Source organism: Phymastichus coffea, unplaced genomic scaffold, assembly GCF_024137745.1.
Source record: "Phymastichus coffea isolate CEN01 unplaced genomic scaffold, Cenicafe_Pcof_1.1 PCOF00052, whole genome shotgun sequence".
In the NCBI taxonomy this organism is placed as follows: Eukaryota; Metazoa; Arthropoda; class Insecta; order Hymenoptera; family Eulophidae; genus Phymastichus; species Phymastichus coffea.
The window spans coordinates 422,319-434,397 of record NW_026706863.1 but is presented as its reverse complement, the minus strand read 5'-3'; the positions used below and the strand labels follow the sequence as shown (position 1 = coordinate 434,397).

General features: G+C 30.9%; 4 protein-coding genes across 8 annotated transcripts; 3 read left to right on the top strand and 1 right to left on the bottom strand.

The window, feature by feature from the left end:
* Nucleotides 1–424: 424 nt before the first annotated feature.
* On the top strand, nucleotides 425–3,839 carry LOC131665480 (uncharacterized). Its single transcript, XM_058937375.1, has 9 exons — nucleotides 425–656; nucleotides 819–1,126; nucleotides 1,225–1,469; nucleotides 1,887–2,017; nucleotides 2,236–2,414; nucleotides 2,483–2,589; nucleotides 2,657–2,883; nucleotides 2,960–3,270; nucleotides 3,392–3,839. The coding sequence occupies exons 1-9, from the start codon at nucleotides 425–427 to the stop codon at nucleotides 3,632–3,634; spliced, it is 1,983 nt and encodes a 660-aa protein (XP_058793358.1). The 3' UTR covers nucleotides 3,635–3,839.
* LOC131665518 (uncharacterized) lies at nucleotides 1,647–2,773 on the top strand. Its single transcript, XM_058937436.1, has 3 exons — nucleotides 1,647–2,017; nucleotides 2,236–2,414; nucleotides 2,483–2,773. Exons 1-3 carry the CDS (start codon nucleotides 1,834–1,836, stop codon nucleotides 2,636–2,638), a joined length of 519 nt encoding a protein of 172 aa, XP_058793419.1. The 5' UTR covers nucleotides 1,647–1,833; the 3' UTR covers nucleotides 2,639–2,773.
* Nucleotides 3,840–3,948: 109 nt separating the features above from the next.
* LOC131665535 (proton-coupled folate transporter-like) lies at nucleotides 3,949–7,461 on the bottom strand. Of its 5 annotated transcripts, none has more exons than XM_058937459.1 (7): nucleotides 7,389–7,461; nucleotides 6,630–6,695; nucleotides 6,112–6,378; nucleotides 5,673–6,022; nucleotides 5,317–5,596; nucleotides 5,047–5,229; nucleotides 3,949–4,973 (listed from the first exon to the last, which is right to left on the bottom strand). In XM_058937459.1, the coding sequence occupies exons 1-7, from the start codon at nucleotides 7,459–7,461 to the stop codon at nucleotides 4,744–4,746; spliced, it is 1,449 nt and encodes a 482-aa protein (XP_058793442.1). In that variant the 3' UTR covers nucleotides 3,949–4,743. The 5 variants fall into 5 exon arrangements, with proteins under 5 accessions (XP_058793442.1, XP_058793445.1, XP_058793446.1 ...); XM_058937462.1 differs by lacking the exon at nucleotides 7,389–7,461 and having other exon boundaries at nucleotides 6,112–6,264; nucleotides 6,326–6,378; nucleotides 6,630–7,060; XM_058937463.1 differs by lacking the exon at nucleotides 7,389–7,461 and having other exon boundaries at nucleotides 6,112–6,261; nucleotides 6,326–6,378; nucleotides 6,630–7,060.
* A 91-nt stretch (nucleotides 7,462–7,552) lies between these two features.
* On the top strand, nucleotides 7,553–9,858 carry LOC131665537 (NADH-cytochrome b5 reductase-like). Its single transcript, XM_058937467.1, has 5 exons — nucleotides 7,553–7,690; nucleotides 7,786–8,093; nucleotides 8,161–8,386; nucleotides 8,463–8,671; nucleotides 8,744–9,858. Exons 2-5 carry the CDS (start codon nucleotides 7,832–7,834, stop codon nucleotides 8,929–8,931), a joined length of 885 nt encoding a protein of 294 aa, XP_058793450.1. The 5' UTR covers nucleotides 7,553–7,690; nucleotides 7,786–7,831; the 3' UTR covers nucleotides 8,932–9,858.
* Nucleotides 9,859–12,079: the final 2,221 nt, after the last annotated feature.

The window sequence follows — 12,079 nt, the reverse complement described above, 5'->3', positions numbered from 1 at the left end:
TATCGATACACTTTTCGAACATTTATTCATCTACGAAAATTGAAGTAATCTTTCATAAGCATATACAACATATATAGATATATTATCACACAACGACTAATCACGTGACTCTTTCAGCCAATTAGATGACGAAGAAACTTGTTTCACCTTCACAGGTTCTCTTTTATAAGAGAGAAACAAGATAGAAAAGAGAAAGAAAAAAGTATGTGTGTATGAGTGCGTCTGACTTATCTAAGTTATCTCCCAAATAAGATCGAAACAAATGCTGATTAAAACTCAATGCTTTTCTAAACGTAATACATCAGTAGCTACGTCATTACGATTACGAAAAATTGTTTGTAATTGCTTAAAGTCAGCGTTTTATTTCAAACAGCGTTAATTAAAAACAAACTCTTTTTATCAGCATTTTATTCTAAAAAGAAATATGGCAAATATATTTACTGGCAAAGCGTTCTTACTTGTAACTGGAGCAAGTCGTGGTATTGGCAAACAAATTGCAGAAACGTTTGGTGGATTATTGAATGAGGATTCAACGATTTTATTACTGTCGAGAAATGCTGAAAATCTACAGCAAACTGTCAATGCATTGCCTAAAGGCTTGAATGCAACGTACAAAAGCATCGACTTCAGTACAACAAGTGCAGAAGAACTTCAAGGTATGAAAAAAGATAAAACAATAATTTTATTCTTTCTTACACGCAGCAGCATAATCAACCACAAACGCTAGATGTTCGTAAATGCAAGCTGTATCATGTGTAATATAAAAAAAATCGTTATTGCATTTTTTATTAAAAATTGGACTTTTGAACAATTTTCAGACGTAGTAAAAGCATCGTTGAAAAATGAAAAACCCGAAAGTTTCGATGAAGCAATCATTGTGCATGTCGCGGCTATGGCAACGTTCAACCAATCTACAATCGATATGACTAATTTTGAAAAATGGCACAGTTGCTTTAATTTGAATATGATTTCTGCGGCTGTTCTTAATGGTATTTTCATAAAAACATTTAATGATAAAAATGTTAAAAAACATGTGATAAATGTGAGCTCTTATTGGGGTTTGAAACCGGACGTCTATGTTGGATCTTATTGTTCAGCGAAAGCTGCGAAAGATATATTTTTCAAGGTTCGTCTCAAATAATTATATTTAAATGTAACTGTAAAAAAACATTTCTTCATCATCGTCTGATTTTTAATTTATAAAAAAACTAACGTATGTTTAAGGTATTCGCTTTAGAAAATCCAGATGTCAACGTTCTCCTTTACTTGCCGGGTCACGTCGAGACAGAAATGTTCTACGATGCCTTGGAAAAAGGAAAAAACGATGAATTGAAAGCTAAGCTAAAAGAGTTGATTGAAAATAAAAAATTCGTGACGCCGGCGCAGACGGCTGATTACCTCGTTAAAGTGTTGCAAAAACGCAATTATAAATCTGGCGATTATGTTGATTATTATAATAAGATAAATTAGTTATACGAGTTGTGTATTAATAGATTTTTATTCAAAGATAAATGTAAAGTTTTCTAAACAATTCAAAAATACGTGATTTTTTACCTGTTCCTAGTTTTTTTGATTACAAAAAAATGTGATTTCGTCAATATCAAATAAACCCGCCAGAGAAGCTCGACTATTTTCAACGGGTCGTATATAAATCCACCACTCACGTTCTGTTACTCGTTACAGTCAACTTGTCGACCTTCACACCAACAACAATTTAACAAATTTCTCTCTCCGCACTTGATCGAGTAAAGCACAATCTCTCGCATAAAAAAAATCTGCGAGAGACGTAAGGCGATATTGACGCAGCAGAAGGGGGATTAAATCAAGTGAAACATGAAGACAACGGTCGCTGATCCATGGTCGAGTGTCGATTCATGTGGGAATAGCGAGGAGGTGGTGGTTAACAACGTCAATAAACGACCTGACGACGATTGCTTTGAGGATTCCTTTGTCCTGCAATCCTTTCGCGAGGAACTAGAAAAGTTGCCTGACTCCGAAGAATACTTAGCCCGGCTTCGTAAGTGTTTTCTACTCGGTGTGCTTACTTTCTAATTTGTGTTAAGGCCAGTGACGCTTACGTGATTGTTGATGATACATGTTACATATTAGAAAATTCTACGCCTATTTTTTCACATATAGTTATATTAAAGCTAAACAAAAATTATGTACAGTGAACTTGAATATTTTTAAAAAATGTTTAAAGAAACTTATTTACGAATGAAAAAATCATTACAGAGTCCCGACTGGAAGCTCTCAAAGGAGGGACATCAAAGCGTGATCTTATTAACTCCCTGTCCATTGCAAAAGAGGAGTGCATTGCAAGATTGATAACAGGTGGACATAATCTTGAGATTTCTGAAGAACAAGAACTTGCAGCAAATCCAGTCATTAGGCATATTGCGCCACACTTGCAAGTATATAACAATTTATCTTTCATTGATTCTTGATTATAAAAAAGTATTATATAATTTATATTCTACAGGCTCTCACAGCAAACGAATTGGTACATTTGCTGAAAGCTGATGTGCTCCAAGCTGTGGTAGACGAGCAGAATAAAGATTCAGAAAGTCAAGACTCCGAAAGCAAATTGTCAGACAATCTGTTGGACATTCAAATACAAGATAGCAAAGAAAATTAATTAGTCAATAATGGCTAGCAAACCATTTTCTGGTAAAGTTTATTTTTTAATTACTGGGGCCAGTCAAGGTATTGGCAAAAAAATTGCTGAAGTACTTGGTTCGTCTTTAGACAATGGTTCCCAAGTTTTGTTGTTAGCTAGAAATACTGTCAAGTTGGAAGAAACTGTATGTATGTTACCTAAAACTGTAACTGTTAATTTTGAGAGTGTAGATTTAAGTTCAGCTACAGCAGCAGAACTTAAAGGTAATATATTTTTCAATGCTATAAAACAGAATAATAATAATTGTAACTATTATTCTTATCATGATTTGTATTTCAGAAATCATTTTAAAATCATTAAATTTATCTGCACCAACTCAGTTTGATCAAGCAGTCATTGTACACAATGCTGGATCAGTAGGAGATGTTACAAAATCTACTATTCAGATGACTGATTTCATTGAGTGGAGAAAATACTACGATCTCAATGTATTTTCTCCAGCTGTTCTCAATGGAGTTTTTATGGAACTGTTTGGAGATAAAATAATTAAAAAGCATGTGATTAATATTACATCATTATGTGGAATTCAGCCAATGAAGTCAATTGGATTTTATTGTAGCGGCAAAGCGGCCAGAGAAATGTACTTTAAGGTCAGTATTAGAATTGTGCAAAAGATTTCATGATGAATGACATTACATTCTATCAGATTATTTATACTGCTATATTTTACTATGCAATGTAACATATGAAAAAAAATTATTATTTAATCAGGTTTTTGCTGAAGAAAATCGTGATGTTAATGTTTTGAACTATTCTCCTGGGCCAGTCGAAACCGATATGCTACAGACAATATCAGACAATGTTGGCGATAAAGAAGTACAAGCTAGTTTCCAAACCATGAGAAAGAATAATAAAGTTTTGACCACAGATCAAACAGTTACACGACTAACAGAAGTTCTTTTGAAAAGAAAATATAAATCTGGAGATCACGTGGATTACTTTGATCAATTATGAACATTAATCACGTTCGGTTCAAACACATTCTATAACTCATGGAACATTATTCTTTATTTTTAAAGCATCTATAAGCTCTTGTTTAAAACTTTACTTACGCAAGCAAATTGAACGAAATAATTTAAAACCACTTATCAATAATAAACATCATAGTTAAAAAAATAATAGTTTGTTATTGCTTTGTAGAAGTATAGGCCTCTTAATATATTAAATTTGTATGATAAAAAATCAAAATTTCTTTATTTTATTAAAACCATCCATTAATTTATTGAATGTTTACAATACTCAAATAATTTAAAAATTAAAAGCCAAAATTGTTTTGAAATTCAATATCACTATTTAGTTTAAAATATTCATTTTTATTGATTTAGTACTCTATAATCAATTAATGTATCGAAAGAATTTTTTTTTTTTAATATTTACATTTTTTTTGTAAACTATACATATAAATTTATTCATCGAAAATATTTATATATATTTTTATCAAATACTAGGAATTTCATATTGGTTACTAGTTTGAGTTGCACTACCCTGTATGACAAAAAATTCTAATCTATCACTTTCATCTAAATTTAAAACAATTTCCAAATTTTGTAGGCTTAAAAAATGCATATTTGTTTATTGTATATAAGTTATTATATTTAAGTTTGCCTAGCTACACAAATTGTGATGTAAATTGTATAAAAATCATATTCTCAATGAATTGCAGCTATCACAAGTAAAATTATTATTACAATATTGTTTTTGTTTTATCACAGGGAATTTTAGTCATCTAATTCTTAATTTATATTTTACCTAAATTTTTAGTTTTTCTTTCACATAGTGCAAAAATATCAAGAAAAATAAAATTTGTAAAGTAAAACTTAACAACTAATATGTAAAATTCTTATAAATTTTTAAGAATTATACAACAAATTTTAAGACACATTTAAATTAAAATAAAAAAATAATCCATGATCATTTCATTCAGATATAAATGGCTAATGCATTTATAATGTATTTGATTATGGTGTATACAAATGTATACAATAAACTTTGAAAAATATCAAATATACTAATATTAAACTTAATATTAACTAATAAGTTAAAAAAATATATATAAAAAGTATTTAAGAACTGTCAACTGATACAAAAGGACTGTATAAAGTCTTTTTAAATGTGCTCCATCTTTTGTTGATAATAATTGCAAGTATTAACAAGATTACAGGGAGACCTCCGGATAAAAACCAAACTGGAGATGGATATACATCCAAAGTATGTGTATAAACATATAAATATAGTGGTGTTGTTGCAAATGGAAGTAACATTTCCAATATTGTTGTCACAGAGAAAGCTTTTCCTGTTTGAAATAAAATTATCATTTATATTCTATAAACAATTTTCTGAGATAAAAACTTTTGTAGCAAACTGACCAATATCTTTTTGAGGAATTGCTTTCGATATGATAGATCTTATCACTGGTATTGCAGATGCACCAAACATTCCAATGCTTGCACATAAATACATTTGCCATGGTTTTTTAACGAAAGCTTTTAACATATTACTTCCACCATATGATAGACAAGATATAGTGAGAACAACTACATCTGGTAATTCTGAAAAAAATTTGTTTAATAAATTAATTTAATGAATAATTTGTGTAAGTATACTAAATAATTATTATTATGAAGTGAATTAATTACTTAAAACTGATCCAACAAATTTTATTAGAAGTAGCATGCCACTAATAGTTATGAAAATACCAGTAGCTGCATATATTGAATAATCAATGACACTCCATTGTAAGTGTAAATTAGTGAATAAAAATGTAATAGATGCATTTCCTTCCATTACAATCACATGAATTGCAATGTAAGCAATACAACTCCACACTAAGCCTCTGTCAAATCCATCTCTTTGCTTTGTCACACTAGTGAATAACTCTTTGACCAAAGGAAAGTTAAATACACTTGTTAATGTTCTCTGTAACAGTAAAATGTTGTATAAAGAAGTACTTTAAAATTCTAAAATATTTGAATATTGCATATGTAAAACATACTTTTCTATCTGTTACTACTGTTTCTTTTACATAGAATAACACATGCAACAAGGCCAAAAATGTTATCCCTGATGATATGCTAAATACTGTGATGTAACCACATTTTTTAAATATTAAAGGTCCCACAAGAAATCCTACAAGAATTCCTGAAGATAACGCTGTATCCAAACATGCCAAATGCCAGGATCTATTGTCTTTGTTAGTGAAGTCAGTTATATAGCAAAAGAATGTCAATAGAATTGGAGAGAATCCTCCTAAAAGAGATATTGGAACAGATGGTAATAAAAACCAATATGGGTTGACGTTGAATGTGCTCAAAATTGCATATCCAGCATAGTAGAGAACATGTCCTGTGAAAGATAAAATTCTAGTACATTTTTATAAAGATAAAAATTAGCTGCTGCTATGAGTAAGCTTATATCAAAACAATAACACTTACCTATAAATGGAAAAATGAGCAATGGTTTCCTGCCATTTTTATCACTCCAAGGACCCAGAAAAAGAGCTAACAGTGTTGGAAATATTAATTCTATGCATGATTTGGATGTCAGAATTGGTCCTATGTGCTGCTGCACTTGTCTTATCAAATCTGCTGTTTCATTTACAAAACTTTTATTAGAGTGGTGAAGAATTTCACATAAACTGGCATTTACCCCTTTTAATATTTTGCATGTCTGGTACTCAATCAGGTCTGTCATCAAACTGTCTGAAGATTTTAAAATAAAATATAAATTCTTATGGTAATAATTACTTTCTTATAAATTTAATGTCAATAAGTCATTAATTTTGAACTATAGACTCAAAAAAATTAATTAATAGTTAATATTAATAATAATAAAAAAATTAATAGTAGGTATGATAATATAACTATAAGACAAGAAGATAAACCACTTGACTTTAACATTGCAACAAAAGTCTAAGATAAAATAATAGCAGCAATTAAAAATGTCCGCTCACCTGATATAGAGTAGGCGAACATAAGGGCAAAGGCCAGAGGTTCCATTGACAAAAATCGTCTCCATCCTGTTATAGATGAATTAGCCATGATGTGAGTACGTATATAAAACAAACTAAAACAACAACAAAAGCGGACAGCGAACAACGGAGATATGTCAAACCTCCAAATGCGGTCAAATTATTGGCACGGCATAATTATTCTGCGCATTATCCGTGGCAAAAAGGCCTTACTTTGTTCGGAATGCGTTCACGTCACGTCACACGCACTGCATAAGCTTTATCCTCGTCCCCAGAGCTTTTCAGCTTATCGCGAGATTCGCGAGTTAACTATAGTTTACGATTTTAAGTTATATGGGTTGCGCTTTTAATATTCTTCGCAATCGGATTTGAGATTTGCCCCTCTTCTCACGCTTCTCGCGCAGCTACTACGTATCTTTGTTTATAGTCGTTATGGAGACAATAGCAGACGACAGAGGTTAAAAGAGTACAGGTGACTGATGATAGTATACGTATACATTTGTTGCATTGTATGCGTATGTATGCTTGTGAATTATGAATTGTGATATTATGATGATTAAAGTATATTTTTCTTGTTACAAATTTCTCATTGTTTATAACCAAAACAGAGGATTCACAATGTGTAATCCCATCGTATCAAGATCACTGAGTCAGAGGTTAACAGCTGATCCATTTTGATATATATAAGCAAAAAATAATTTCCATTGTATTTATAGATAGATAGATAAACAGGAATTTTACCTTTCATAGTTATTATCCAATTAAACTTCCGATATGAATTAGAATTTTCGGTCAATCGATCGTATGATTGCATAAAAATTCTTGAAAAATATAATTGTTGAAATTACTAATATGCATGGACATTGAATAACTGCTGTGTCATAATGACATTATTTTTATCACCACTTGATAATTTATACTAATTTCCACAAATATATTAGCTGAATTACTAAATAATCTATATTATGAGAATTATCTCAAAATAAATAGATTCATTTGTTAAGAAATAGAATATATATAAAAAGATAAATAGATATAGAAAGGTAAATAAAATTAATTCAAATGAAGTTGAATTTTATGTTAGTAACAGAAACTATTAACTGGAGAATAATGTTTTTCATTTTTGTTATTTTTATAGTTGACTCAAATACAGTATTCTAAAATTTATCTTAAAATACAGTAATATGATAGAGTCAAGTAGTAAAGAAAATGATCATCGACCAGTCACTCCATCAGAGGAGGATTGTTGTGGCAATTCTTGTAATCCATGCATTTTTGATGTACATAAGAAATTAGTTGAAGAATGGGAAAAAAGAAAATTAGATAAAATAAAAAGAGTTTACAATGAAAACTGTTTGTCTCTTTTGCAGTATAAGAGATTTATTGTTAGAGCTATAAAAAGATCATCAGAAGATTGCATTATTATTGATATTGAATGTGGTTCAGGTACTCTTTTAAATTGCCTCTCATTTTATGTAAAAATAATTTTTTTTCAACAATTAATATTTCATAGAAAATAAAAATGAACTTGTGTTTATGTCTCCTGGCCAACACATTATGATGAGATTAACTTCTACTTCTAAACCATATACTCCTATTTCATGGAACAAGCAATCAATAAAGCTGTTAATAAAACTGTATGAAAATGGTGTTGCCAGTAATTGTATAAAACAATTAAAACTTAGAGATGATATATTTATCAGAGGACCATATGGTGATTTTAAATATACAAGAAACAGGTGTTTATTTGTTAAAGCATTAATAAAACTATATATTTTTTTACTACATTGCTTAGTTTCTTCAAATATTTTTCAGTTATAAAAACGTAGTAATGTTGAGTATAGGAAGTGGAATAGCAGCTCTGTACCCAATAGCTGTCTCAATAGTCAAAGATGATTTAGAGGATACAAAAATCAAATGGATCTCAGGATTTCGATCTTTATCACATGTGGCTCTGAAAGATGAATTGAGAGCGTTAACAGACTATTGGAATTTTGAATGTTTATTATGTTTATCTCAAGAAAGTAAGTCTACTTATTATACATTTATCAAATATGTAATAAAGATTGTGTTTCTAAGCAAACATAATTTTTTAGAGGATGCAAATATCACTGGAATACAGACTATAAATAGCCGCCTAAATGATAAAATAATTAACAACGTTCTCGACTCTTACGATTCAGAATCGGTTTTAATTTTAATTTGTGGAACTCCCGAATTTAATGCGTCAATGGAAAAACTCGTTGTTAAAAAAAATTTTTCCAATCATTATTCATTCAGGTGACATTTCAATAAATATTTTGTTCATCGTTTGATAACAAACAAAGCGTCTTTTGTGATTCGTTTAATTAATATTCATCCACAAGTTATAGCTTTTTGTCATAAGTTGAAAATTGACATTTTTTTAATAAATCTTATAGTGTCTATTGTTTTACTTTAACACATCTTTAATATAACTATAAATTTATTTGGTATTTTTCAAGTGCAAAATTATGCATATATTTTAAAAGAACGCATTGATTCTTTAAATATTATTTAACGTGTTTTTATATCGTAATGTTTCGATTGTAATGAATAAGTTTGAAAAACGAAAAATCGAAAAAAATTCTGTATTTGGTCTGAAGTTTTTGTCGTCTAAAATGCTAAAATTGATTGGAGGTAGTTTCGCTCAAAATGTTCCAATTACAATTTATATCCAAATTAGTACTTGGTAACAAAACTGATAGAGATCACATGAGTTATATGCCAGTTTATCAAAAATATTTGTTGATTGCCTGTACATTAAAATATTGTAACGACTCTTCATGAAAATAATATTTTTCGCACCTTTGAAAATCGCACTTTTCACACGTCGTATCAAAAAATATAGTACGGCACATGTTCGGGTAAGAATTTCTCGTCTCGTGTATCTTTCTACCCCACTTTTATCATAATGTACTATTAATGTTTCAGAGAGTTGCGTTTACGTAGAGTAAACAAGCATTTAATGTCGTAGTTTTAAGACGAAGCTAGATAGTGTTGCCATCACGAGTAATTTTACCCGAGAAAAGGACCGATTTTAACTTTATTTTTTCTCAAAGTTATATGACATTCCATCAAGCTAATAATAAAATGAGACAGATGCGCGAATATACTTAAAAACAATAATAATTTATTCATGTCTCCAATATAGATTATCCTCCTTTTTTAAAGTCAGCAAAAAATTGATGAAATTCATTAAGTCACAAACCAGGAAAAGTCCGATTATACTAAACTACGACCTAATCCACTACTCTAAATGGTTATTTCGACTATTTTGAATCCACTACACTTCAACTATTTTGAAAGTAGAGATTTGACAAACTGGTTTCTCATTTTATTAATTAGTATTTAATTTTGTTATAGATTTTTAAGGTAAAATTACTATTGATCTGTAATAAAATTATTGATTTACAGGTTGATGTTAGAACTCATTACATAAAAGGTTTGAGAAATTTATTGTGCCATGTATTATGACGCACTTCCGCATAAAATCATTAAAGCTACAATATATACGTCAGAATGTACAACGTTATACACCCCCCCTCCACACATACAAGATTGATATAGATAGAATAGACTAGAGAAAATTATCGTATTTTTCAAAAACGAATACCAACATTATATTTTGAATAATTGTAATACCCGTAATATCGGGATCGAAATATCTCGAGTAGAAATTGTAAAAAAGTCTCGTGGGTATAGTTTTTTATAAAAATGAGTCAACATTTGGAACTCTAGTGTTGCGCGGCTTCGATCAATTGCGTGCCCATCCACTTTGAAACAAACAGTAACCGTTGGAAGGCTGAAAGCGCTTCGAATTGTAGAACAAATTATAATTGAAAATGTTACAAAAGCAACAGATAGAATCATCTGCATACGTTATAACGTTAATGGTAGTCAAGAGCAAAAAACCGATAACAAAAAGCTTGCGAACTTGTCAAAAAAATTGCCGATTCACCTGGCCGCGACTGACAATCCGATCCATAATTGGTCAGAGCAATAAGTTATGTCCAATGGGACTGCACCACATCATAGCAATGCGTTACCAAATTTATAGGTAGGGCAGGACGAAGCGCCTTTGATATCTAGAAGCTGGGCTTATTGCGAAGAAGTAGCGGAGTGCAGTCCGACTCCTTGAATAAACCTTAGCAACCGAAGTTAAATGATGAAAGGTCACAGAATTCGATAGATCGCCACCCTGCCATACCAGGATGGACACAATGGAAACGCCTTCACCTATGCAGGCTCGAACCCACGGCCCATGGCGCTTTGACGGAATATCAGACTGACGCCTTTGCCCACTCGACCATCCCCGGCGATGTGTGAATAGATCGCGATTTGGAGATTTAACGAATTGCGTTGATACGAAACAAAATAAGACCCAAGATACACCTGGAACGTCTACGGCATAGGTACGATGCTCCAACGTAAACAGTAAACAGAGCAGCGCGTCCCTCGACCCTCCGATCTCACATTTTATTTCAACATTGTTTTATTTATCCATTTTTTAATTTGTATTTTAACACGTTATATTTCATTTAGAAATAAATAATAAGCAGGTGTAAAATAATAGTACATTACGATACAAGTGCGGGAAAATAGATTCTTGTCTCGTGTGGCGATTACGCCCGAGCGAAGCGAGGGTGGAATAGTACACGAGATGAGAAACTTTTTCCCGAACATGTGCCGTACCGTATTTTTTGATACGACGTGTGGAAAGTGCGATTTTTAACGCACGTTTTTTGCCGAACGTGCGGGAAAAACGCACTTTCCGCACGGAGTGTCGAAAGCAAAATTTTTAAATTTACTGTTCTTTCTATTTACGTATGAGTACACTGTCATTTTTATTATAGGACTTACAAAATTCTTTACAAAACAATATGAGAAACGTGGAGTTTGTTACTGTAACTTGTTTTGAAAACAAACTGCAGACAATTGAAGAACAGATTGATATTGACAAAACTGCAAAACTTTTGTACACTTATATAAAAATGTATTGTAAATATCAATAAAAAATTAATGGCTTTGTCAGGTAGCAGTTAAAATTCAATGAATAATAAAAAAATTGCAATGTATTACATTCTCTAAAAAAATACTCATAAACTTTCGTTGAATGCTATTATACATTGAGGAACACGAAGTTGAATATTTAATTTTTACTAACAAATACACGTCATGCCCATCGTGTATTTGTTAGTAAAAATCTCTCTAACATATTAGTATGCTTACACTTTACTAGTTATAATATTTAAAAAACAAAGTTCCAAGAAAGAGCCGATTCAGCTTCAATTTTTCACAATTACTCGCACAGTCGTGCTTCGATCAAACAAATAATAAAATATAACTAATTGTCTGGCATATCCTTTCTGATAAACCGACCTCCATCGAAATCGGTGGAATATATGTACGAA

Bases quoted from the DNA above. Each gene is read 5' to 3' on its own strand.
- LOC131665535 (XM_058937459.1), bottom strand. From the start codon at position 7,461: ATGCAATCATACGATCGATTGACCGAAAATTCTAATTCATATCGGAAG. The intron at 6,379-6,629 runs GTGAGCGGACAT...TAAAATCTTCAG, and splicing joins GTTCGCCTACTCTATATCAG to ACAGTTTGATGACAGACCTG. The intron at 4,974-5,046 runs GTCAGTTTGCTA...TATTTCAAACAG, and splicing joins AATTCCTCAAAAAGATATTG to GAAAAGCTTTCTCTGTGACA.
- LOC131665480 (XM_058937375.1), top strand. From the start codon at position 425: ATGGCAAATATATTTACTGGCAAAGCGTTCTTACTTGTAACTGGAGCA. The intron at 1,470-1,886 runs GTTATACGAGTT...ATGTGGGAATAG, and splicing joins TATTATAATAAGATAAATTA to CGAGGAGGTGGTGGTTAACA. The intron at 2,415-2,482 runs GTATATAACAAT...TATATTCTACAG, and splicing joins ATATTGCGCCACACTTGCAA to GCTCTCACAGCAAACGAATT.
- LOC131665518 (XM_058937436.1), top strand. From the start codon at position 1,834: ATGAAGACAACGGTCGCTGATCCATGGTCGAGTGTCGATTCATGTGGG. The intron at 2,018-2,235 runs GTAAGTGTTTTC...AAATCATTACAG, and splicing joins AGAATACTTAGCCCGGCTTC to AGTCCCGACTGGAAGCTCTC. The intron at 2,415-2,482 runs GTATATAACAAT...TATATTCTACAG, and splicing joins ATATTGCGCCACACTTGCAA to GCTCTCACAGCAAACGAATT.
- LOC131665537 (XM_058937467.1), top strand. From the start codon at position 7,832: ATGATAGAGTCAAGTAGTAAAGAAAATGATCATCGACCAGTCACTCCA. The intron at 8,387-8,462 runs GTGTTTATTTGT...AATATTTTTCAG, and splicing joins TTTAAATATACAAGAAACAG to TTATAAAAACGTAGTAATGT. The intron at 8,672-8,743 runs GTAAGTCTACTT...ATAATTTTTTAG, and splicing joins ATTATGTTTATCTCAAGAAA to AGGATGCAAATATCACTGGA.